This window comes from Rana temporaria, chromosome 8 (genome assembly GCF_905171775.1).
Source record: "Rana temporaria chromosome 8, aRanTem1.1, whole genome shotgun sequence".
Taxonomy (NCBI): Eukaryota; Metazoa; Chordata; class Amphibia; order Anura; family Ranidae; genus Rana; species Rana temporaria.
Window position 1 is genome coordinate 145,991,701 of NC_053496.1, and position 26,876 is coordinate 146,018,576.

General features: G+C 44.3%; 2 protein-coding genes across 8 annotated transcripts in view; one reads left to right on the plus strand and one right to left on the minus strand.

The window, feature by feature from the left end:
* The window catches only part of LOC120909150 (calcium-binding protein 2-like), an 82,581-nt gene extending 72,666 nt beyond the window's left edge, over positions 1-9,915 (plus strand). For both annotated transcript variants that reach the window (XM_040320838.1, XM_040320837.1), the window contains 2 exons: positions 3,242-3,389; positions 9,751-9,915. In XM_040320838.1, coding sequence (XP_040176772.1) covers positions 3,242-3,389; positions 9,751-9,779 — 177 coding nt within the window. In that variant the 3' untranslated portion in view covers positions 9,780-9,915. The remainder of the gene's footprint in view (positions 1-3,241; positions 3,390-9,750) is intronic.
* TMEM134 (transmembrane protein 134) overlaps positions 9,847-26,876 on the minus strand; it is a 109,821-nt gene continuing 92,791 nt past the window's right edge. For 2 of the 6 annotated variants that reach the window (XM_040320839.1, XM_040320840.1), the window contains exons 4-8: positions 24,987-25,076; positions 19,821-19,897; positions 19,668-19,712; positions 13,377-13,430; positions 9,847-10,262 (exon numbers count right to left, since the gene is read on the minus strand). In XM_040320839.1, the coding sequence (XP_040176773.1) occupies positions 10,180-10,262; positions 13,377-13,430; positions 19,668-19,712; positions 19,821-19,897; positions 24,987-25,076 (349 nt within the window). In that variant the 3' untranslated portion in view covers positions 9,847-10,179. Of the gene's footprint in view, positions 10,263-10,437; positions 10,564-13,376; positions 13,448-19,667; positions 19,713-19,820; positions 19,898-24,986; positions 25,077-26,876 lie in introns of all 6 variants that reach the window. The other 4 variants (XR_005741227.1, XR_005741228.1, XM_040320843.1 and 1 more) reach the window with 4 other exon arrangements.

The window sequence follows — 26,876 nt, forward strand, 5'->3', positions numbered from 1 at the left end:
AAGTTAAGTGATGCAAAAAGGTTACAAACTTATATATATCAAAATAAACCGTGATCGTTAATCAACGATAAGTGGAATCCGAAAATGTGAAATCCAAAATTGTATATGTACCAGCAGAGTGGTAAATACCAATAAGTGTGTAACTCAGCAAAAAATGCAAATGAGGCTATAATCAAAAAAAAAAAAAAAAAAAAAAAAATCAATGCATAAGTCCAATGGTTAGATATAGCAACCACAATATATAGTCCACACAATGTCAAAAAATAAAGATAAAAAATGTATATATAGATAAGTGTCCGTGAACTGGTGCACCCACAAGGGTGGTGAATCACAAAATGCAGTGGTGGATTCGCACAGTGCTCCGGTGCTCCCCTCCTGGGTCCCTACTCACCAAAGACACTCACCCCTGCAGGGGTAAAGTGCAAGTAGAAAGGATCTCCAGCAGCTGCGATATCGATCTTCCTGGGTCCTATGGATGCACAGATGTCCTAGCCCGAATGGCTCTGCTTCTTTTTTATTTATTAGTTCCGGGGATCCTCCAATGAAAAAAATATTCTCATGGTGCAGTATGTTCAAAAAATGGGGGGTTTTATTTATTAACACTACCGCTGGGGCATGTGCAATACAACATACATAAAATAAACGTTTTTTTTAAAAACCAATTTCCAAAGGGTTAATGGGATGAGGACAATTGGTGGGGATAAATTATAAAAACAGAGTGATAGGCAGTCAGTATGCAAAAGCATAAGCCTCCCAGCACAGCACTACTATCCGGTAAGATCGTAAGTGTCGTCTCCAGCTGGGGAACGCCGCGCGCTCAACAGGGTAACAGCTGATCAGTCCGGACTGATCAGCTGTTACCCTGTTGAGCGCGCGGCGTTCCCCAGCTGGAGACGACACTTACGATCTTACCGGATAGTAGTGCTGTGCTGGGAGGCTTATGCTTTTGCATACTGACTGCCTATCACTCTGTTTTTATAATTTATCCCCACCAATTGTCCTCATCCCATTAACCCTTTGGAAATTGGTTTTTAAAAAAAACGTTTATTTTATGTATGTTGTATTGCACATGCCCCAGCGGTAGTGTTAATAAATAAAACCCCCCATTTTTTGAACATACTGCACCATGAGAATATTTTTTTCATTGGAGGATCCCCGGAACTAATAAATAAAAAAGAAGCAGAGCCATTCGGGCTAGGACATCTGTGCATCCATAGGACCCAGGAAGATCGATATCGCAGCTGCTGGAGATCCTTTCTACTTGCACTTTACCCCTGCAGGGGTGAGTGTCTTTGGTGAGTAGGGACCCAGGAGGGGAGCACCGGAGCACTGTGCGAATCCACCACTGCATTTTGTGATTCACCACCCTTGTGGGTGCACCAGTTCACGGACACTTATCTATATATACATTTTTTATCTTTATTTTTTGACATTGTGTGGACTATATATTGTGGTTGCTATATCTAACCATTGGACTTATGCATTGATTTTTTTTTTTTTTTTTTTTGGATTATAGCCTCATTTGCATTTTTTGCTGAGTTACACACTTATTGGTATTTACCACTCTGCTGGTACATATACAATTTTGGATTTCACATTTTCGGATTCCACTTATCGTTGATTAACGATCACGGTTTATTTTGATATATATAAGTTTGTAACCTTTTTGCATCACTTAACTTACATTTCACACATTGTGTGACCACCTTTGCGGCTCAAATAGCCAATTGTTTGCACACCTGTTGTACTACATTCAGAGTGTATACTATATGCCAATTAGGCTACCACATACTATCACACTCAGGCACTTGTATCCTTTTCACTTGGTGTGATCACATACAAGTCACATCTGTACCTTTTAGATACATTCAGCCTCTATTCTAGACAGCGCCACTACCCCTTTCATTTTTACATGAAGGTGTTATGTGTTTATACTTGTGATAATGTGTATTGAACGTTGTGCGCTTGGTGACGGCAGTCTGACCTGTAGTGAGATCCTGATTAATCAAAGCATTGTTTAGATGTGACTTCCAACTCACCTATTGTTTCTGTCCGGTGGCTAATTTGACTAAACTCTTCAGGATCCTCTATTAGCTAAACCATTGTGTGATGTTTTAGGTAAATATTTGGGTCATTGTTAATGTGGTAAGTGACCTCCTTTTCAAGTTTATAAAAACCTGTATTCTTGTTCAAATAGTTCTTATTCTGGTTTACTCCAAAACTGGTGTTGCCTAGTTCTTGGGGTAACTATAGCCAGATTCACTGGTTTCGTGTTCCAGATCTTGGGAAGCAGCTTCTTGGCATAGATACATAGTCAGGGTGTCCGGAGTCCATCACACATGGTGATCGATGGGATACAAAAGAACAGAAGGGGCAGGAATCGTGAGCTTTTATTAAAGAAAATAGAGCTGCAGTGGATCCAAAAACCCTGCACTCAAGAGGTTAAACTCAGAATTGGACCTTTACCTTCTTGTATGACCACGTTATGTGCTATGGAAACAGTCTCCTTTGTTAGGATGATTTTAAAATCTAGTAGTGATCTCTTTTTCACCCCGATTGGTAATTGACTTTTTTGTCAATAAAATACCACACTGCGTGTCTATGGATTCATGCAGCTTGGCCTGGGAATCTGCTCGCACGAGTGCCCCCCATAGCAAGTAAGTCGCTCTCGAAGAAGCGGAAGAACGGAGATCGCTTGCAAGGGATCCCATAAGAGGAGGGAAGGGGCTGCTCTGTGCATTGCTCCAAGCAGATAAGTAAAACATGTTTTTTATTTTAGGAAAAAAATATCCTTTAGAAACACTTTAAATTGAATAAACTCTTGAGCTGTAACAAACACCATCTGTAAACTTGCTCAACCTCCAAAGTCCTTGGCTCTCACACCTATCTGAATTTGTCGTAATTTAACATAAATAGTGAAACCCTTTTACAATGATGGTGGAAAAGGGTGGGTGGAGCTAGAAACTCCACTGCAAAGATCGCTCCCTATAGGCATCCAACTTATACATGTAAAGGGAAAATGCATGGTGTGACCATATACAATCTACCCAAAAACTAAAATTCACACAAAAAAGGCAGAAAACAACAAGGGGGTTTAAATACATATCGTTGTTTAAATGACAGACAAATCTCAATCTATCATAATAAATTATTAGAGAAGTAAGGCTAATTATAAAATCATGTGTTACTGTAATAATGAAAGATATAGCATAGCCATGTTTCTGTTATTTCTTTATTGCAGTTTGATATGAATGGAGATGGCCATATTAGTGGACTAGAACTCAGTGATGCTGCACAGAGTTTCTTAGGAGAACAGCTGAATCCCAGTGAAGTTCAGGAGATCATCCATGATGTAGACCTTAATGGAGATGGCAGAGTTGACTTTGATGGTAAGCAAACCACACCCCTGTGACCACCACACACCTGCTGTAATTTTCAATAAATAATGAGTGGAATTGAAAAGGACAGGGGACATACACATTCAGCACACATAAACCCATACGTTTTTGATAGAAATGGATGTACAGTAGAGACCAAGATTTACACACTTAACTGCAATTTGCATGTTTCTCCCGTCATTTTCATGTAGTAAATCTCACCTATGATGTTCCTGCTCTCTGCTGAATGGTAATTTAGTAGTCCAGAACATATCTATATCTTCACAAAAGCCTGAATGTCAAGAAAAGGATAGCTAGTAGTAGTGACATTTAACTGGACATGTTCTATGAAGTCACCTCATCTGTTCAGTTCTAAATAGAGTTGAGAACCCCAGTATTTATATCCGCACACTATGGAATGTGTCAAGTCAGATGATATTTGTTGGCGAATGGAATGGAAGGTGTAAAAGTAGTGGAAATAGTCCCATCCTTTGGGATCTATAAATCTGCATATGCCATGTAATTCCATCATCTTACATGGCAGAAGATGTTAAATGTCTAATCATTGATTATCGATGTTAAAATGGCAAACCATGTGAAGCCAAACAGGAAGTGAGAGGAAATTCCTGCAAATTAAGGGTATTTCTTAGGGACACCCAGGTCACCAGAACTAGTTTTCCCATTGAAAGATTTGCCCTTCAATACTTTTCTGGGGACAACCCAAAATTTGGGATTTTATTTTACTTTGACTTTTTTTTTTATTTGTATAAAGCAGTTCACAGATCGTAACAGTACACAGATACAAAAGGAGTCAAAAAGGACATCTGCAGAAAGATAACTGGCATTACACACGCAGTAGTTGTGGGAGAGTATGGGCCATTGGGCAAAAACGGTGCAAAAAAATCAACTTCTCCAGTGGCAGTGGCAGCAAACAGAACACAGTAGACAGTATCTTAAAAATGAGTGTCACTTACATTTCTGCATAGGTAGTCTGCAAATCTAGAAGAAAAGAAAGGGGAGAGAGAAGGAAAAAGACAGAAAAGAGTTTTAGATTACCGCGTCTACTCCCATGCCCGCTCACGGCAAATCCTCCTGCCGATGCCACTCCCTCCAGACCCCATCGTGATCGCCCAGCCTATCCTGTATTCTGTCCGTCATACTTTCCATTAGTTCCACATCCTTGACCCTGGAATACAGGGCCTCTTGGAATGGGGGTGTGGATTTCTTCCAGTTGAGGGCAATTAAAAATTGTATACAGGAAATCTAAATCCATCAAAGATGGCTTAATACATAGCCACCTCTCACCTGATGCCTTGGCTTCAGGGGAACCTACAAGATACAGAATACATTGAATTTGCCTACTTTATGATATTACTACCAACTGATCTGCAAGTAACTGTAGAACACCTGTCACGGCAATTTGTGTTTTGTTTGGAGCTCCGAGAATGTTAGCAGCCTGCGGGATCTTGGGTCCAATAAATGACCGAAATGAAATGGGTTCCACGAGGCCCAGGGCCAGGACATCTGGCGGGTCAGGTTATCCAGTATTTTAGGGTTGCAAAGGAAGGAGTTTATCAACGAACATTCTGACTTGAGCTCGCCTTCACGGGACAGCTTACGCCATAGCCCGCGAAGCAGGGACATTGATCCCAGTAGACGGCCTGGGTCCACATTTGTATTCCAGAGGAGGCTGTTTGGGTGTATAGGAGCTAACCATTTTTTTTTCTATCTCTGTCCATTTGTAGTAGAACCTCTGGGGGAACCATGAGACCATCATGCACAGCTGGGCCACTTGATGATACCTAACAAAGTTGGGAAATGCCAGGCCCCGTCCCTGCATGACACCGTTGTGACTGAGCATAGTTCCAGACATAATGTAGCATGTCGCTCTGGAGTCTGCGTAGATGGGCATACGGGATGGTGGCGGGCAACGTCTGAAATAAATAAAGGAGCTTAGGGAGGATGACCATTTTAAACAGACGTGATCTGTCCCAGAAGGGAGATATGATGGAACTTCCACTTTTGGAGGAGCTCTCTAATTGTCCGGTACAGAGGAGGAAAATTGGCTTGGTAAAGGGTGCCGAAAGACGGGGTAAGATGAACCCCCAGGTATTTAAGGGAAGAAAGCTCCAATTTATAGGGAAAGCTTGACTGCAGGTGGTGAACCTTGTTTTCCAAGATGTTAACTGGCCGTAGACTTTGACTCATTCGTTTTATACCTCAAAAGCGCCCCATATCTATCCAGTTCAGCATTTTGAATTCCTTTCCCCTTACCGAGATTCCCCCTAATGGTCACCGCCAGGGGCTCTACACACAGGACAAAAAGCAAGGGTGAGAGCGGGCTGCCCTAGCGTGTACCATAAGCTATCGGGAAGGAGGGTGACGTGGCAAAGGGGGTTTTAACTTGGGAAGTTGGACATGAGTAAAGGTATTGTACCGCCCGCAGAAAGGGTCCCCTGAAGCCCATGTGTCGCAGTGTGGCAAGCATGAAGGGCCAGCTTAGGCGGTCAAAGGCCTTTTTCTGCGTCTAAACTCAGGATTAGGGCTTCTGATTTGTCTGTTAGCGACATCATTTTGTAAATATCTTTAGGTCTGAGTTTAGCAGGGCTATAGGCCTTTAACTGGTGCAAGAGGCGGGATCTTTATCCGGTTTCAGGATTAGGGACAAAAAGGACCCCTGCATATCACTCGGGATGGGGGTCTGTTGGAGAAAAGCATTGAATAATTTGGTCATATGCGGACTCAGGAGGGGGGGGGGTTTATAATTCTCGTACGGCAACCCGTACTCGTCTGGGTCAGGGGATATGTAGGATGGTAGGGCTTTTATAGTCGCCGCCAGGTCTTCCACCGAGATGGGGACATTCAGGTCCTGTAGATCAGTCTCTCGAAGTCGGGGCAGTCTGGCCTGCTCAAGATATTGAGTCATGCAGTCAGCCAAGTTGGGTGATGGAGGGTTGTGTGGGATCTCCACTTTGTTGTATAGGTCTGAATAAAAGTCTGCAAAGGTGTTTGCTATGCCCTAAGGGTGGGTCAGTAGGTCACCCCCTCTGTTCTTAATCTGGTGTGGGGTAGAGACGAGGGTCCGGTCTGCCAGCTTACTGGCCAGAAGCGATTGCGCCTTATTGCCTTTGTCATAGAAAAGATGTTTCAGTCAGATCAGTGCTGACCTGACCCAATGCAAGCTCCCAGAGTGTCATGCGTACTCGAACAATTCATTTAAGGAGCAAATTGGACGCTGCTTGCTGGAGCTGGGTTTCAGGGGCCCTCAGTTGTTTTTCCGCTAACAGTTTGGCAGCCTTGGCATCCTTCTTCATAATTGAAGAGAGTGCAAGACAATGCCCTCTAAGGACTGCCTTGTGGGCAGACCACAGTGTGGAGGGGGAGATGTCCGGGGTGTCATATTCCATAAAGTAATGTTGTAGGGTGGACTTCTAATTCTTCTTTCGAAAGAACGTGTTGCAGGAGGAAATTATTCAGCCTCCAGTTGTAGGGTCAGCGGAGGGGGGTGCCTTGGTTGAACAAGAGCGTGACAGGGGCATGGTCGGACCAAGATATGGGAAGTATGTGTGCGGACTCCATAATACGCAGAGTGTTGTTATTTACAAAGAAATAATCTATGCGCGAGTGAGTGCGGTGGGGGCTGAATAGAATGTGTATTGGCGGTCACCTGGGTAGAGAGCCCACCAGGCATCAAATAGAGCATGTCTCCTGGTGAGCTGGCGAAATAGAGTCCCTGAGGGCTTTGGCCTGTGATGCCTGGGGGCTCGCCACAAGGCGGTCACAGGTTGTGGAGTGGGCCAAGTTGAAATCTCCCCCAATGACTAGGAAATCATGGGACTCCCGGGATAGGCGGGCATGGACCCTGGCCAGGAAACAGTGTTGGCATGTATTCGGTACGTATAGCACACAGAAGGTAATGGCCTGCGTCTGCCAGAGACCCCAAAGAATGAAAACGTGGCCCTGTGGATAAAGGTAAATGGTAGAACAAGTAAAGGGGGTACTCTTTTTAAAAAGTATGGCGACACCCGTCCTCTTACGCAGGCCGAAGGCCTGATAGACTTGGGGGAATTGTCTGGAGGTGAATGTGAAGGAGTCCTTTTTGTTAAAGTGCATTTCCTGCACCATAATAATGTCTGCCCCCGACTGCCTAAACTCTGAGCGCCAAATGTCTTTTCTTGTTGGAGTTAAGGCCGTGGACGTTTAGTGAAAATATCTTAGCCATTGTACAATGGGGGGTGGACTACAAATAAAGTTAACTGGTTTAGCCGACGATGTAACCAGGTCAGGGAGCGTGGCATCCACATGAGGAGGTCCGGGAGCCAGACTGCTGAAAAAGAGAGCAGAAAAATCTAGAAAGAAGAAAAAAAAAGTCAGGGTAAGAACATAAACAGCTATCACATCAAACATTATCAAGTAGGCACAAAGAGACCTAGGGGTCAATGGGCCTATACAGTTCCAATTGGACTCCCCAACTGGGGGATCATAAAAGTTTGGGTTGGGGAGACCCGAAGTCCAGGAAGGAACTATCGGGTGGTAAACCATGGGGGGGGGGGGGGTCTGTAACCTTAAAGTCGACCTGTTCGGGGGCTCGATCCAGAGCAGCCTGTGATGCAAAAACAAAAATAAAGCAAGGGCCTTCGGGGGGAATCAATGAAACGTAATCTTTCATGGGCATGATTTAGAGCTTGATGTGGCCCAGCCAGGCAAACGGAGATGTGCAGAGAATGCGACTGGGTAGCGGGGGGGGCACCCGATGAGGAGTCAGACAGTTTTGTGTTTGGTTGAATTGCGGGAGGACTCCTGTCCCTTGGAGCGTTTGGTAGGCGTAACCTTTTGCCAGATCACCGGTGAAGGAGGGGTGGCTACCAGATCCTATTCAGGCAGTTGGGGGATTGGGATACCCAGGGTGTCACAGAAGGAATTCAAATCTTCTGGGTAGCGTAGGGCAGCCGATTTCCCCTGATGTCTGTCAGTCAGGCTGAAGGGGAATCCCCATGTAAGGAATGTCCTTTTCTTGCAAGGTACGTAAAATAGCCTGCGTACCTTTCTTGTGTACTTCAGGAAGTCTGTACAGGCATGATATAACATCCTCCTGATGGAGGAGGGTGGTGCAATGTCTGATCAATGGCTTTGACCTTTTCTAGGTTTTGTAAACAGGCCATCACCTTTGAAATGTAACAGATAGTGGTGTCCCTCTCCTACATACTGTATTTACCTATTGCAGAAATATTTGTTGGCCAGCCAGGGGGGTTACTATAACTTCCTCTATAGATATAGTGGAGATACAAGTGTAGCTACCTAAAAAACAGCAAATATGCTATTCCCAGGATTACCAGGTGAAAAAGGAAAAAATGATAAATAAAAATGAAGGCAGCGACCTCAGGTAAAGTGTTTGTAACCCAAAAAATAAACAAATTGGTTCCTGTTCCTATAAAGCATGTTAGACAGCACAGTGCATGTGCTGTGCAATTTGGTCCTTTCTATCGCCTGAAATACCTGGTTGATCCTGCTGCCCCCCCTGTAAACTGACCACAGTTTATTATAGCTGCTGAGCCCTGATGTTTTTGGTCAGTTTATATGTCTCCGACATCCACAGCTCTCCTGTCTTTTTTTTAAAGGGCACAGCATTTACTATAACAGAGGGGATTGTAGCGCGAACACTCAGTGGCTTAACAACCACTTTAAGGACTGGTACATTACATTTTTGTTTTTAAGTTTAGATGTAAAGGCAAAAGCAGTGACCTGCAATGTGCACATGTGTTCCTAGTCAGTGACTGATTAGTTAGCAAAACCAAGATCATCATGATAGCCCTTCACTAAAAAACACATGGGGAGGAGTGACAAAGTTTACAAAACAGTTTAATAGGTCCTCTCAGACTGGATGTGGGCTTCCTGCCAGTACTATAGTCATGGGGCTTTTGCCTGATACATTCAGAATAAAGGAGAAGTATGGCCAAAGCTTTTTTGTCCCTACTGCTATGGATCACAAGAGTGCAGTTTGTTCTGCACTCCTCTGACTTGTTTTTAGCTGACAGCAGGCTAAAGCCCTCTGTCGGCTGACATCACTCAGTCTGGCTCAACGTCTGCTGCCCCCTTGCACAGCCCAGTGCTCCAGTGAGTCCTGGAAGAGCAGAGAGCCATTGACAGACATCCACCACACTCTGCTCAGAGCGGAAAGGGAGAAATGAGCTATCAGCATTCTTTTATTGCTCAGTTCTCAGTCCAAAGGCAGCGGTTGAAGCATCAAACCTAGGTGAGTATACGTTTTTTGTAAACCCCATACTTCTCTTTTAATAAATTGTCATCTAATGCATGAACCACGTGAGGTCCCTACCCAATATCACAGATAATGACAATGGTTTCCTTTTTTCAGAGTTCGTTATGATGCTGTCATCAAGATAACACTGGTTGAAGTTACAGAAGTCAAGCTTCCAATGACACTGAATGTTCACCACGTAATAGCACTCAATGTTTGTAATAAAACCTCTTATTTACTAAATTAAACAGTTACAAATAAAAAAAAGAATTAAATTAAAAAGGCAAAATCTTTTAACGGAAAACACAAAAAACAACAACAACAACAACAACAAAAATATATAGTCACAGACATATTAGCTACAGTGGTGGAAAACACTTGCAGCTCTCAGTTTAGTCACTTAGTGAATGAGATCCCAAGAGAGGCAAGATCCAGAGCAAGACATCGCCACCTGGTGGATTGCCCCCATGTCATTCTTTAGAGTCCTTAGTGGTTCCCATAGTGTTTTTGGCATTCAGTGTGCGATAAGACATCCATGACGGAAATTCACTTATCAAAATAGGGGAGGTAGAAGAACTGGAAACCATGTCGCCCTCGCACGGCACAGTAGATAAATATTACGTGGTACACTGCAAAATTAGGTGAGAAGGTAATATTAAAAAAAGTAAAAGTAACAGTTTAAAAAGAATGATACAAAAAAAAAAACTGCTACAGAAGATATTAAAGTGGAGCTCCACCCATTTCTGTGTTTATTAAAAGTCAGCAGCTACACTGCTAACTTTTAACAAACAGACAGACACTCACCTGTCCCACGGTCCGGCGATGCGGCCACCTGAAGCCTCACTCTTCTCCTTTTCAGTGTGGGCACCCGGGCTGTGACAGCTTACGGCTTCACTACGTGTTCTGAATGGACAGACAATCTTCTGGGACCTGTGACATGTAGACATCCAGAAGATTACAGGAAGGGAAGGGGGGAGAGGAGAACTTCCACTCAGCACCATGAGCGGAAGCTGGGTACCCGCTAGCCCCCCCCCCCCCCAAAATGACATGCCAAATGTGGCATGTGAGGTGGTCAGGCGTCCTTAAAGCAGAAGTTCCACTTTTGGGTTGAACTCCACTTTAAGTAACTTATCAATGACCATTCTATTTCAGTCTACAGCCAGCTATGGCAAAAATACTGTATAAAAAGGGAAGTTCTTATGATCTGTTAAATGCTTGTTTTCCTGCCTGTGCATGCATCTTCAGCACTACACGTGATGTACAGTGTTTCTTATTTCAACAATGGGACTGAATATTCTTTTAAAGTAGGCAGGCCCTCCCACTTAGCAGTAATTTTTTTGCAAGTGCAGTGGCATGACCTAGTTCAATATACAGAATAGGAGCTGGTAGGAGTCTGCATTTAAGTTTTGCTGACATTGTGCAATGTATACAACCAAGCTGCAGCTGTAGCTGTATTTTTCCCTGCTCATAAAAACTAGACATTCTCTTTAAATAACCATTTAAAAATTACATAATTTCCCCAAACTAGATTATTAAAACATTGGTGAACAAATAATTTTATAGACTTTTAAATTCAAGTTTAGGTCCACTTAAAGATACCTAGCCACTACGAAAGCAAAGTAGGGGACCAACAACAATGATCAACATGATTATTCACAAGAATTGTGAAACAAATAAACAAAGGATCTCCAAATATGGAAAGGTTTCTTCACAGTAAGAGCTGTGAAAATGTGGAACAGACTCCCTCCAGAGGCGGTTCTGGCCAGCTCAGTAGATTGCTTAAAAAGCGGAGTTCCACCCAAAATTGGAACTTCCGCTTATCCCACTCCTCACCCCCTTACATGCCACATTTGGCATGTCATTTTCTTGGGGGGAGTGGGGGCTTCAGGAGGAGTGGGACTTCCTGTCCTCCTTCCGGGTAGGCGATTAAGCTTAATCGCCTACAGGAAGGGGCTGCTGTAGGCGATCGCCTAGGACACGTCACAGGTCCTAGGCGATCTCCTGTCCAATCAGACAGCGCAGCGCCAGGCCGCGCCGCTCGCGCATGCGCAGTGGGTGCCCGGCCGTGAAGCCGAAAGCTGTCACGGCCGGGTGCCCACAGTTGAAATGAAGACACCAGCCGGGGAGGGGGGGGGGAGGAGCGGAGCCCTGGCCGGCGCGTCGCTGGAACGCTGGAGCAGGTAAGTGTCTGTTTATTAAAAGCCAGCAGCTACACTTTTTGTAGCTGCTGACTTTTAATAAACTTAAAAAATGGGTGGAAAACCCCTTTAAGAAAGGTCTGGAATTGGATACTTTCCTAAATGTACATAATATAACTGAGTACTAAGATTTGTAGGTAAAGTTGATCCAGGGTAAATCCGATTGCCTCTCGGGGGATCAGGAAGGAATTTTTCCCTGCTGTAGCAAATTGGATCATGCTCTGCTGGGGTTTTTTGCCTTCCTCTGGATCAACTGTGGGTATGGAGTTGGGTGTATGGGATTGTATTGTGTTTTTTATTTTGTTTGTTTGTTTATTTTTATTTTTTTGTGGTTGGACTGGGTGGACTTGTGTCTTTTTTCAACCTGACTAACTATGTAAGGATTATAAAGTGTACAGCTGCTGTTGTGAACAACCATGTGTTTAAAAACAAAATAAACCAAAAACCAGCGCTTGCACCTTGATTCAAATAAAATACATATACCAAAATAAGTTCTTTGTAATACTAAAAACGCTGATTTATTGTAAAGATGGCCAATATTCTTTTTGGGTGTAGTGGGTGGAGGTAGAGGTGATGACTGGGACTTCTTGCTCCAGAGAACATTGCATGTAAAATGACAAATTGCATAAAGAGGGACTTCTTGTAACATCACTTGTGCATTGGTGAAATACACGCTGGGGAACCAGCAAAATTTGCAGTTTCATTTCTGCTAATACTGACTTTCATTTTTATGGCACAAGTGCAATTTTAGTATAGTTTTGGAGACGATATAAAAAAGGTCCATTAGTGTACCTTACATCAACAAGCGATATTTGACTTTAACACAAGAGGTCAATTCAGTATGGTGAGTGTGGAATGGTTCTTTTTTGACATGGTGGAGTGGAGCAAGTATTTAATTAGATTTTTGGGACACATAGGGAGCACATTTAATTGTAGGACTTATTTGGACATTTGGTATAAGTATTTGATTCAAGATGCAAACAATGTTTTTTGGTTTATTTCCTTTTTAATGATCAACATTTGCAGATCCACATCACATAAGCTGAAACAGACATGTCATATGATCCACATAAGCTCTGCATCTTGGGTGTCAAAGTCATTAAAGACTTTATTCATTAAGCTGAACTCAAGACAAAGGTAAGGAAGCAGCCCTAGCTGTGTTACTTTAAAGGACTCTGCCATGAAAAGTACTGGGCTGCTATTGCAGGCCTCCTGAAAATGCAGTACTTTTGATCCAGAGACCAAGAACAATCATGCTGTAAATGAGCATCAGGAAAGAGTGAGAGTTTCTCATCTCTATACTTGTTCCGAGTCACAGATTCGGACAGCATCAAAAACAATGTACAAGCATGATAGCCAGGAAAGTAACCTTCTCAAAAGTTGTTCAGCAATGGCAATGCGTATGTCTTATGACAAAAATGCAAATCCCTTTGAGAGGTAAGAATATTCCAATATATGCAGTTCAACTTTGTTTACTCATCTTAACAAAACAGTTTATCCATCTAGCATGGCGTAAATAAAGCAACCAAAGATTACAATTCTTACCTCCTGGAATCAGCAGCAGAAATCCAGGTACAAAAAAGATGGCACTGGAGACAGCTGTGAAGAAAGAAGATCTTAAAAGGGAAACCTGTCAGATTGGCTTATGTACATGACACCTGAAACTTTCATAGAGCATTGAAGCCTTCCATCTCCCGATAACAGGATGTGGCGCTAATTCCAAGACAGGCAAACCACTGTGTGGGAAGCTGCACAGGTATGTTTTGATCCAAAAGGAGTTACTCATTCTCCTACTCTCTAGTCCTTTCAGGCACTTTCTAGACTGGGAATTTGACTTGGCATGTACTTGATTATAAGAAATATAAAGTGTTACTAAACCCAGGACCCTGCATTCACTATACCCGGTCTCCCACAGTACACAGAAATGCAATTATTTTAGTAAAGCAGTATACAGCAGTCTTATGACCTCCATCAGAGTTTTCATTCACATCTGACTGTCCTACGAGACTGCATAACCTCTGATCCTGTTTGGACAGTGCTAATCGCATGCCGCCGCCCTGCACATACAGACCAATTTTACTGTTGTGGGTTTAGTAGCACTTTGTGCCCGATGATGTAAAACCATAGCAGATACTGCCACTTAAAAACAAACCCCTTTCCTGTCTTTTGCTTTTATGATGAGGCTGCCACTTTACACTGAGCTGTGATTAGGACTAGATTTGGGTAGTTAGAAAAAAATTATGAGGTGACTGCTTTTAAAAAAAAAAAAAAAAAAAAAAAAAAAGGGGATAGATACTCTCAATATATATATCTGCTTACAGCTTAGCGAAACTGGGATATTACGCTTTGCTAAAAATTCTATGACAACCATATTTCGCCAGTGCCAAGAGAAAGACAAGTGGCTTTGTTTTTTTTAAGGATGCTTTTATAGGCACCCTGTGAGTCAATTAATTTATCCTGGTCCTGTACTAAAAGATGCTACATTAAACAGTAATCCTAATGGCAACGCCAACCCTTGCCCTCTCTGTTTATAAACAAAGTCACAAGACTGTCATATCAACACTGGCATGGTTATCATATGGCTTTATCCATGTCGATCAACAGTGGGAGTAACAAAGACATGCGGTCTCCAGGTCATTGCAGACATGATAAATGCAAAACTTTGCTGATAATCAAAATAATCACATGGCATTATCAGCAAAGTAATCTGATCACTGTGTCAGTTCCGACAGTGATTACGTGGCATTATTGATAGGGCCATGTCACACAGCAAATGGATCTGGCATGGCTTTGTTTTTAATCTGCATCCCTTTAGACATATACCTATTGGGAGTATCTCACCAAAAATTTCATTTTTTGTTGCAGGGGATGTCTAAAATATGACTTGTACATTAGGCAGACTTCTGGGAAAATTGGCGAGTCAAATCACACAAGCAGGAAATTGGGGGAGTGGGGAGTACACATTCTGTGTAAGGAACTCCTCCAGGTAGCCACAGAAAATTACAGCAGGTGCAGGTTGAAAAGGAACGGCAATTTTTAATAACATTCAATTACAATATGACTTGTGTTGCAATTGTATGCGCTATATTTGTTATTTGATTTTTTTCCCCCCATGAAAATGGAGCTACCCTCCTAGGTCATCACAGAGGACAAGGGGAAAAATTATTTAATCTCCAAATACTAAAGAGCTTCTTCACAGTTAAGCCTCGGACACACGATCGGATTTTCCGACGGGAATTGTGTGATGATAGGCTGTTGGTGGAAAAATAGGATTTTTGTACTCACAGTAAAATCCTTTTCTCTGAAGTTCAAGGATGGACACAGCTCCAAATAATCTTGACAGTAGGGTTATCTTCCATCTATCAGGAGAGGACTAGGCAAACATGTTAAATGGTTAAAAAACATGTAAATACAGAAAAGCCAAACAGCACTGCCCAGGGTGCGGGCCCTCTAGTCATAACCCCTCACCCTGCAGTCAGCAGCTCAGTTTGTCTAAAAGCAGTACAAACTTAAAAAAAGGAGGGGTGGGTTCTGTGTCTATTTATGAACTTGAGAGAAAAGGATTTTACGGTGAGTACAAAAATCCTATTTTCTCTTTCGTTCATGAACGGACACAGCTCCAAATAATCTTGACAGTAGGAAGGTCCCCAAGCAGTGTAAAAAAAAATGAGGGATGGGCACAGCAAGCAAACCAACTTCCACCCAAAAACAAAACAGTGCTCCTCAACAGAGGAGTTGCAACCTTTAACAGCTGCCTGCAAACTGCAGATGCATGCACATCAACCTTGTAAAATTGAGTGAAGGTGTGAACGGACGACCAGGTCGCCGCCTTACACACCTGTGAGACAGACGCTTGATGTCGGAAGGCCCAGGAAGCACCTATTGCCCTGGTCGAATGTGCCGTGACAGAAAAGGGATGCACCTGCCCCTGTAAGGCATAGGCCTGAATCACGATCTGTCTGATCCGCCGAGAAATGGTGAGTCTGTGAATCCTCTGGAATGGAGCCGTAGCAGAGAGATATACTCGCAGAGCTCGGACAACATCTAAGGAATGTAGAGCAACCTCTTTTGGATGTGACGGCCGAGGACACAGGGATAGAAACACGATGTCCTCATTAAGATGAAAGGCCGAAACAACTTTAGGAAGAAAATAAGGCTGCGGGTGTAACACCGCCTTATCCTTGTGGAGGATCAAGTAGGGGGGACTTGCAACACTAGGCCGCCAATTCAGAAACCCTCCTGACTGATGTAATAGCCACCAGAAACCACCTTCTGAGAGAGTGTCAAAAGGGGAATCTCTGATGTTCTCAAAAGTAGGTTTCTGAAGTGCTGAGAGCACCAGATTCAAATCCCACGGGGGCAGTGGTGGCCAAGCTGGAGGGGCCACATGTCGAACCCCTTGCACAAACGTTCTCACCAGTGGATGACCCGCCAAAGGTCGTTGAAAGAAAACAGCTAAGGTTTAAATTGGCCCCTTTATGTTGCTTAGGGCAAGACTTTGATCCACCCCACGCTGTAAAAACAGCAGGATCCTGAAAACCGAATAAGCCCGTGGGCGCCACTCCATCTCCTCACACATGGAGATGTAGGCCTTCCACGTGCGATGATAGATCTTCCGAGAAGAAGACTTCCGTGCCCTCAGTATGGTGGAAATTACAGACAGAATCCGGTCCCTCAGTACCTGACTTTCAACAGCCATGCCGTTAAAGCCAGCGACTGTAAAGCAGGATGAAGAATAGAACCTTGCGACAGAAGATCCACCCGCATTGGCAGTCGCCAAGGGACATCCGCCACCAGGCATACAAGGTCAGCGTACTAAGGGAGCCGAGGCCAATCTGGAGCAATTAGGATCTCCGGGATCCCCTCGGTCTCCACCCTGTGAAGCAGACGAGGAAGAAGCTTCAGCGACATAGTACCATGGCAGGCTCTGAAGAGCACTGGAGCACTGGAGCTATATCCAAAGCTGCATCACAGACGTACGCAAGGCCATGAATCAGCTGGTCAACCAACTCCACACAGACCGGGGAAGCCTGTTGCTTCTCCAGCTCGCGGTGCAACAATTTTTCCCACTCGGTAAGAGTCTGACACCAGGGCCGTGGCCAATACTGGTCACAATGCTGACCCCAGCATAGTGAACATGGACCGGGCCACCGCTTCGGACCTCCTGTCAGTAGGGTCCTTGAATGCAGGAGTCCCTTCTACCGAAATTGTGGTGAACTTGTTCAACCTAGACACCGGGGGGTCCACAACCGGGGGAGATACCCTTTTGAGGAAAGCCTTTTGAAAAAATGGGCAACGGACCGCCATGCGTTTTGGGACCGCAAAGGTCCTCTGCGGCCGTTCCCATTCCTTGTCTATAAAAAAAAAAACTTATCAAAATAAGTTACATAAGGAAAAAACGTTGCAGTGCGTGTCGACTTGCGGGACCCAAAACGGACACGCACCTCAGCAGATGTCCCAGTTGCATTCTCCAATTTGAGGGTTTCCCGCACCACGGTGATAAGTGCTGAAAAAAAGCCCACCCTCCTTGCTGCCACAGACCGAGAGGAGTTAACCCCAGAGGAACTCACCGCCCCGACCTGGGTACTGTTCAGCGCTCTAACACCCAGAACAGTGTGATCTGCCGTTCAGAATGAGCCATTTCAGCGCTAGGGGCCAAAACCAGTGTTAAAACCACAACAAAATGGCCACCGATCGCCTCATGAAAAAAAGAACGTGAGCTACAAGAAAATGACCGCCAGCTGCATTGTAATAAATACAGTGCGGCTACAAAAAACCGCCGCCAGCGCGAATCCCCTGAGGTAAAAGAAAGGCCGCAAATGCTGAGCCCCCGAACAGAGGCCCCCATAATGGCAGACCACCCACATCAATAGCGGACTGCCACACAGCCCCCAGTACAGGACCTGGAGCCCCCCCCCTCCAAAGACCCCCGGTAAACAGCAGGTCCAGCAAAGCATGGGAAGGAGGGAAAGGGGGGGCAAGAGACCCCCTAAAACGACTGCCTCAGGAATACCCAGCTGCTCCATTCTGCCAGGACAAGAGGAACTTACTTACCCGTCTCGTGGGGACCGCTGGAAGCATTCCTGACAGACCCACCGCCGACCAGTATGGAGTGGCTGTCAGCCATGGGCCACCGTGAAACGGACAGCAGTAGCCTGGTCATAAGTGAGCCCCGGAGCATATAGTTTACCGGGCCACCCCTGGAGTAATGGGGTATACCGTGGTCGACCCCGCCCGTAGCTAAAGGTCTGTTCATGCTCGATGGCCGGACTGGGGAGACTACAAGGATCTAAATTATCCAGCCTGTCACCCAGCAGGCAGTTGATAGTACATCTCAGGATCAAAAAACAAACAAAAATAAAAAATAAAGTTTAAAAATAAAAAAGTTCTTCATGACCAATGGGCCTCTAGGGAGCCAGGTCCTTCTATGCTAGGCAGAGGGCTTATGAGCAGAGGGCCCACCCCCTGGCCAGTGCTGTTCGGCTTTGCTGTATTACATGTTTAACCATTTAACTTGTCTGCCTAGTCCTCTCCTGATAAGATGGAACATAACCCTACTGTCAAGATTTGGAGCCGTGTCTGTCCATGAACGAAAGAGAAATCCAACCGTCTGTTTGCTCCATCGGACAATTGTTGTCAGATCTTCCACGAACAAATGTTGGATGGCAGACTTTAAAATTCTCCGCGAACAATTGTCTGTTTTTGAATTTTCCGAGCGTGTGTTCACAAAAGTCTTTCGGACAAAAGTTCAAAGTACAAACACGCATTTTCTGAAGCGATGCTCACCAAACACAACATTAGCAGAGGGTGCCCAAAGGGTGGCGCTAAAGAGCTGAAAAACCACGTAGTACATAACTGCGTTGGTGCTTGTTGGCCGACAATTCTTTGCCATTTGTATGCAAGACAAATTCCTGGCCAACGCCCTTCACACAAAAGTCTGAGGCCTTGTCTGCTGAAAATCCAATCGTGTGTACAAAGCTTAAGAGCCGTGGAAATGTAGAATAGAAACCCTCAAGAGCTGTTTCTGGCTAGCTCAGTAGATTGTTTTAAAACAAAGGCTTGGATTCTTCCCTAGATGCACATAATATAACCAGATACTAATATTCTATAGGTAAAGTTGATCCAGGGATTGCCTGTTGGGAAAATTGGGAAGGAATTTTTGGATCACGCTTTATTGGGGGGTCTTTTTTGCCTTCCTCTAGATTAACTGTGGGTATAGGATAGTGCATATGGAGTGTGTTTATCTGTGTTGGTTGAACTAGATGGGTTTTTCAACCAGATTAACTATGTAACCATCCTAACAATCTAAACTGGCTTAGCAGAATAGCAAAATATGAAACCTTGAATCATGTTTCTGTGGCCATGTTGACAATGAGCATTGCTTTTGCTTTTTACATTGGGGTTTTCTATTTTGAGGATTGTGAAGTCACAACACATGCGACAGGTGTTTGGGTATAAGCAACATGCAATGCCAGTGTCTCAAACCTAGGAGCACTTTACACCCCTTGCTTTAAAGAAAGAACTTTTCCTTTTTAAGCAAATTTTGCTTAGAGGGATATTCCAACAAACTTTTGGTGAAGGTGAATTCGCCCGCTCATACCAGTAGTCATGATCAAATATCAGCAGTTTTCAGTTTTTTATTTACCGGAGTACGTGCATGTAGAATTGTCTAAAATAAGGGAGGATCTCATTCTCCAGGAGTTTACAGTGTTACAAAAGAGCGACCCAAATCTACCGTATGTCCCTTTGCAGAAATGCATTAAAAGCTAGGAAGAAGAGTTAGACCTCTTAGTTATTCAGGGGCTAAGCTTAGCTACAACCAAGCAATGTACATACCTGGTGACGGACTCACTTGTAGTCCTATTCCAACAAAAACGAACACTAAAAAAAAAAAAACCACACACACAAAAAAAAATGATAAGATGTAATGAATACATTAACCTGAGAGTGAAGGATGCTTGAGAAGGACAGATGGAATTTGGCACTCACCCAGTCCCAACAGTAGTAAAAGAAATGATGATACAACAACTTTCTTGTTCTTTTGTACAAGGGGATGTCTTGTCCAGCTGCTCAGAAGAAAAAAGAAAAACAAACAATTATGGTCTAATTGCAGTCTAGTTGATAAGCAAGACATGGTTTAAAATTAATGGAGGTTGAGTTCAGCCACCAAAAGCAAATAAATTACTTAATTTCAGATATAGAAACATAGGGTTGTGTGGGTAGGAGTTTTGAGTTTTTAAGTGAGAGGAGGTTAATTATCTATGCTTATACAACTGTTAGAAATAACGCTGTGTGAAATGTCATTGTGTTTATATAAAGACAATAAAAAGTACCTATTCTGTTCTATGCAAGTGAGTGACTCACTCATCCTCACATGGGACAGCGTGTGTACTCAAAAATTGTCCCACTCATGTGAGCACAGGAAAATGCATGTGTTTTTACTGTTCTTTCAGGAGGTATACACCTTGCTTTCAAAAGTGACCTATGTGGCAGGGTCACTTTACATTGATAAATTGATTTGAGCTCAACTACAGTTTATTCACTGAAAAGTGTAAAACTTAAACTAAATGAAAAAAATCACACAAACCAACGTAAAAAAAACATTGTATACACCCTGTGACGGTATCGGTATGATATCCCCGTCAAAGATTCCCTTCTTCCATAAGAACATCACCCCAATATTCCACGAGGAGGAATATTCCTGAGATCGCCCATTAAGCCACACATTAGTCCAGGCTTACTGCTAGAACAAGACAGACTTTAATGTTATATCACACAGCTTATATGTCATTTCCAAAACTGTTACAATGACAAATCTCCGCCCCCCTCACACTGGGGCTTCCATACAGATTATAGGCAGACACGATGGAGCCGAGTCTGAAAACACATTTTCTTTAGACAATGACATCAATGACGCTGAGTACTAGTTGTACTGAATACAGTAACTAGACAACTCGACCCCGCATATAGAGAGATAATTACCAAACTGGAGCAATCAGAATAATTAACACAAGCCACTTAAACACAGATCTCCTTCACACAACACAATAGATCAATTAACCTTTAGAAATAGTGAGGGGACATAAGCACGTCAATAACCTGCTAGCCGAGGACAGAATCACACAGGCAAGCAGGGAGAATGAGACATATAGGCAAATGCATCACAATGGCCCCCCTTTTTCTCCCTGCTACGGCAAACCCGGTTGGACCTTCCCTGGTCCAGTAGGGTTGACGGGTTCAGAGCTTTTAGTCCGAGGTTAACTCCGTTTGGCGTGACTGACCTCCCTTGGCAACTGCTTCAGACTCAGGTATGCCACCGGGTCGTCAGATCACACGCCGGTCAGTCCCCAAGTCTTTGTGCGATCTGCAAAGTCACCAGAAGTCAGTGTGAAGACGGCGAATGGGTCTGTGCGCCGCCATCTAGGTGTCCCGCTATGGGAGGGGCAGGTTATGGCTCTGAAGTGACAGTCACAGGAGATTCATAAAAAGAAAAAGTTGTAGCACCGGTGCTCAGAGTTCGGGGGGGGGGGGGAATCAGGGCCCCATAGGGTCAGCCACCCTCTGCTCCCTCCGCAGCCGCCAGTTCTCCTCTTTGAGCTTCTCCAGCTCCATCTCCAGTTCATAGAGCCTGGGGGGGTCAGCCTGCTGTGACCTCAGGTGGTTGTTCTCCTCCTCCATGCGGCTTATGCACTCCTCCAGCTCCATGTACTCACGGATCAGCTCCTGCTTGCTCATGTCCTGCAGGCTCTCCACGTGGTCCTTCATCATCAGGAACTGGGTGGTGGTGTAAGGGGCCACCGGTGGGCCTTTGGCGAACATCTCGGCCCGCATCTGCGACGCCCGCTGCGACTCCCTCTCCTCCAGTCGCTTCTTCTCCTCCCAGGTCAGCTTGTTATACGGCTTCCAGGACCTCTTCTTCTTGGGGGGTAGCCGGCGGTGCCTCTTTCTGCCCCGCTCCCTCCAGGGCCCCTCCGGCTCAGGGCTGTCGCCCATGACCAGCTGACAATGGTGTTCCCTGTTGTCCGTAATACCAGATTGTACCGTGAGGACTTCGTAAATGGTGTCCAATGGTTCTTCCGGACCCAGCTCCTGGAGATCCCAAGCCGAGTCTACACAATGGGCTGCTGCTGGTGGGCGGTACCCAGGTTGAGACCAATTTGACCTGGTGTTGTCGTTCATGGGGCAATTCTGCTTGAAGTGACCCAGCTGTTTGCACCGGAAGCAGCGTTGTTCATTGTCCTCCTGGCGTGGATAGCGAGGGCTAGATGTCATCGGTCTGTTAGGTGGTTGGTATCTAGCGGCTGGTGGGTGTGAGGGCGCCGTTGGTCGTGGAGGTTGTACCCGTGGTGTGACCTGGTTTGTCTTGCGAGTATCCGCATATTCATCTGCCAACTTTGCGGCCTCTGGTAGAGTCATGGGCCTGCGATCTCTCACCCAATCTTTGACATCCGTCTGGATGTGATTGTAAAATTGCTCCAGGAGCATTAGTTGCAAAATGTCCTCTGCGGTGGTGGCCTGGCTGCTGTTAACCCAGTTAGAGGCCGACAGGGACAACTGGCATGCCCATTCCGCGTAAGAGTCTTCCGTGGTTTTGCGTGAGTCCCTGAACTTCTGTCGGTGGGACTCTGGGGTTACTGCATAACGAGCCAGGAGCGCTTCTTTAACCCGGGCGTAGCTATGGATATCCTGATCTGGCACGGTCCGGAAAGCATCAGAAGCTTTGCCTGACAGTTTGCCTGACAATATTGCAACCCACTCTCCTCTAGCTATTCGGTGCAGGTTACATTGTCGCTCAAAATCCGCCAGGTAGTTATCAATCTCACAGTCCTTTTCATCAAAAGCTTTAAAAGCGCTAAACGGGATCTTCCTTGTGTCTGCTGTGCTGTACTCACTGTTTGGAGGATGTGCGGCTGCTTGTTGAACTGCTGCCAGTTTTAACTGTAGCTCTGCGTCTCATTTGTTTATCCTTCTGTAGTTCTGCGTCTCTTATTTCTTTAGCCTTCTGTAGTTCTGCGTCTCTTATTTGTTTATTTTCCTCCGCTAACAGGTCCATCACTTTCAGCACCACATCCGGCGTTGGGTTCGGGCCGAACCACGCTAGCTTCTCTCTCATTAGCTTGTTGGCTGGCGATTCCTCCTCCTGAATCACTGGTGTCTCCATCTCTTGTACCGCTGGCGTTGCTGCAATCCCGTTCTCCTGGTCTATCTCCATTGATTCTGCTATGATGACCCGCTTGGTTTTGTTGCTAGCAATCCTTCCACGAACTTCCAGTAGTTCTTCCAGTGTCTGCTTGGAATCCGGGTGTGAAGGGGAATAGAAGGGAAAATCCCACTGCTACCAACCAATTGTGACGGTATCGGTATGATATCCCCGTCAAAGATTCCCTTCTTCCATAAGAACATCACCCCAATATTCCACGAGGAGGAATATTCCTGAGATCGCCCATTAAGCCACACATTAGTCCAGGCTTACTGCTAGAACAAGACAGACTTTAATGTTATATCACACAGCTTATATGTCATTTCCAAAACTGTTACAATGACAAATCTCCGCCCCCCTCACACTGGGGCTTCCATACAGATTATAGGCAGACACGACGGAGCCGAGTCTGAAAACACATTTTCTTTAGACAATGACATCAATGACGCTGAGTACTAGTTGTACTGAATACAGTAACTAGACAACTCGACCCTGCATATAGAGAGATAATTACCACACTGGAGCAATCAGAATAATTAACACAAGCCACTTAAACACAGATCTCCTTCACACAACACAATAGATCAATTAACCTTTAGAAATAGTGAGGGTATTAGCACGTCAATAACCAGCTAGCCGAGGACAGAATCACACAGGCAAGCAGGGAGAATGAGACATATAGGCAAATGCATCACACACCCATACTGTAGACAAAAAATAAAGGGGAGAAAGAGAAAGAAAGAAGAGGAGGGAGGAGAAAGAAGAGGAGGGAGGAGAAAGAAGAGGAGGGAGGAGAAAGAAGAGGACGAGGAGGAGGAGAAAGAAGAGGACGAGGAGGAGGAGAAAGAAGAGGACGAGGAGGAGGAGAAAGAAGAGGACGAGGAGGACGAGGACGAGGAGGAGGAAATAGTGAAGCAGAAGGAAACAACAGATTCAAGAGGAAGCCAGGAACAAAGCTGGGAACAATGCAGGAAAAGTCTGCTAGGGTCTTCAAGGCAGATTGGAAAGTTAACTCTGATCACCCAATTCTACCTATAGAATAGCCAAAACTATTTTTGGTTGACATTTAAATTATAAAAAGGGAGAAGAGTTTGATATTATCCATTATAGAACTCAGAAACCTTTATTAAAACAATACAAGACAATATTTTCCTTTCCCACCATATGACTTTGTAGAATATGGTTTGTACCCAAAGCAGTAAGAAACATCTCCATGCTAGAATGATGAGTTTTTAAAGGTAATGTACAGTAATTGTTCATATTTTATTTTTGGGCAAGACAAGACTAAGAAATAAAAACATTTTTTTTTTATTATACACCAAATATTGATTTGAATTTCCCTTCTCTTCATTTACTTTTTTTAGATTTTGTACAGACAAACTTAAAGCGGAGTTCCACCCAAAAATGGAACTTCCGCTTATCCCACTCCTCACCCCCTTACATGCCACATTTGGCATGTAATTTTTTTGGGGGTGAGTGGGGGCTTCAGGAGAAGGAGACTTCCTGTCCCACTTCCTCCTTCCGCCGAGGGGCTGGAAAGACGATTAGCTTAATCGCCTTTTCACAGCCCCTCCCTGTAGGCGAGCGCCTGTCCAATCGGACGGCGCCGCGCCGGCTCGCGCATTCGCAGTGGGTGCCCAGCCGTGAAGCCGAAAGCTGTCACGGCCGGGTGCCCACAGTGACAATGAAGACGCCGGCCGGGGAGGGGGGGAGAGGAGCGGAGCCCCGGCCGGCGCATCGCTGGAACGCTGGAGCAGGTAAGTGTCTGTTTATTAAAAGCCAGCAGCTACACTTTTTGTAGCTGCTGACTTTTAATAAACATAAATATTGTCTGGAACTCCCCTTTAAAGCAACTTCACAGTCTGCTTTTGCGATGCTGAAAAAGCAGAATAGCATACGTACACTGAAAGGTGGTATCAAGAATGATGCTTAAAATCTGAGCGTAAAGTGATTACCTGAAGCACTCTTGGGTGGACAGCTGGGTACTGTTACTAATAGTACTGAATGAGCATTGAGAGCTGTGAGAAGAAAGGGTTGACAACCCCCTGCAAAAAAATAAGACAACTTTATAACTTTAGTATGAAAAAAAAAAAAAAAACATAATGGTGTTGATGTACAATAAAGGATGTACAAAATGGCTTAAAACCATTGAGCTGATTTTTTTAGCCCTGGTTTCCAAGTTTAGAGAGGATTTTCATGCAGTGTATAGAGTATTTTTGTTCTCTACAGATCTCGAACTTTAAAGCCCAACTTCTGCCAAAACATTTTTTTGCTTTAGATAGAGGGAAAGGTTTGTGGCTTATGTCAGGTTTTTACTGTCATCAGTCTTTTACAGAAACATAATTGGATCCTTTGTCTTTAGTACTATGCATTATTTTACGGGTACAAGCATGCATATCAGGAGTTGGGACTTCACAGATGAATATGTGTTCTAGCTCAGTGATCTGGAAGGAGAAGGAGGACACTAGCATTTTGGAATGGCACCCACTGCTCACTCTGGAGGAAAAAAAAATGCCAATAAATTTTCCCAGTGCCCCAGATTATTATATGGTGGTTGCATTGTGCTGTTGCTAGCTCCTAGAAGGAAACAGAGGACACCTTACTGACAAATATACAGAACATTCCAAAACATACAAGATGAACACATTAATTAGCACTACCAATGCTTATGTGGAGGAGGGGCCCTGGCTTGTACCTTAAGTGGATTGACCCATAATGTGAAGCCAGGCCATTGTGAGGGAAGTTCTGCTAGTCTGCATCACAGTGCTGTCTAATATGTTTAGTATTTGTATGATGGTAGCCCTCAGGGGTCAAACTGGGTATTACCGAGAGGACCCAAGAAACAACCTGAGGTGCCCATCGGAAAAATAAGAGCCCTTGTTGCGTAGTAAACTATATTTATATATATATATATATATATATATATATATATATATATATATATATATATATATATATATATATATATATATATATATATATATATATATATACACACACACACACACACACATATATATGCACATACTGATCGCCCATAAATTTATGACCACTGACAGGTCAAGTCAGCCTTTTACAACTTCCAGTTTCTTCCGGTCACTTTGGCAAAATGCCTAAAAATTGCCCAAAATGGTATGCAAGCCAGCAGGTAGATCAAGCTTGCCTTTTTTTCCACAAAGCCACAGGTTTTTATTGTGTACCGCGTCCTAAAAACAAAATGTCATCGGTTGACAAGGAAGACTGTGGGCGCCTGCACAGCATCCTTGTTTGTCCTTCCCCTGCTTCTCTTTATGAGCACTGGGGGTCTCATTAGCTGAGTGAGGGAGAGAAACCAGAGAAGCATTTAAATACTAGTCAGAAACAGTGTGCAAAGGTATATATGGTTTCAATAAGTATAAGGTATAAATCCGCTCTAACATTGAGTGTCCTGTGTGTGGAAGTTACTGCATTATGTAAAACTATTAGTTATATTTTAGTTCAGAGCACCTGGAATCCTGGGATGTATATTCTGAGACTGCAGCCATGTGTTGGTACAAATGACTCCCTGAACTACAGGCCCCAATAGACTGAGCAGGAGGAGCCTCAAGGAGCGCTTTATTACGTTGCCTGGGAAAAGCCAGCTTTCTTGGCATTGCAGGAATCCACGCATACAGACCTATCTGTATGATCAGGAGATAGTCTCTCCTAAAGAGCCTGAGGTTGAGCATAATCAGAGATCCAGCAGCACTGGCAACCTTATTGACCTTATGGGATTTGCATTTTAAGTGGCACTGCTACAGTTTCTGTTGTGCTGGGCATTCCATGTCATTTATGCTTAGCTCTTAGGCTGCATTCACACCTAGGCG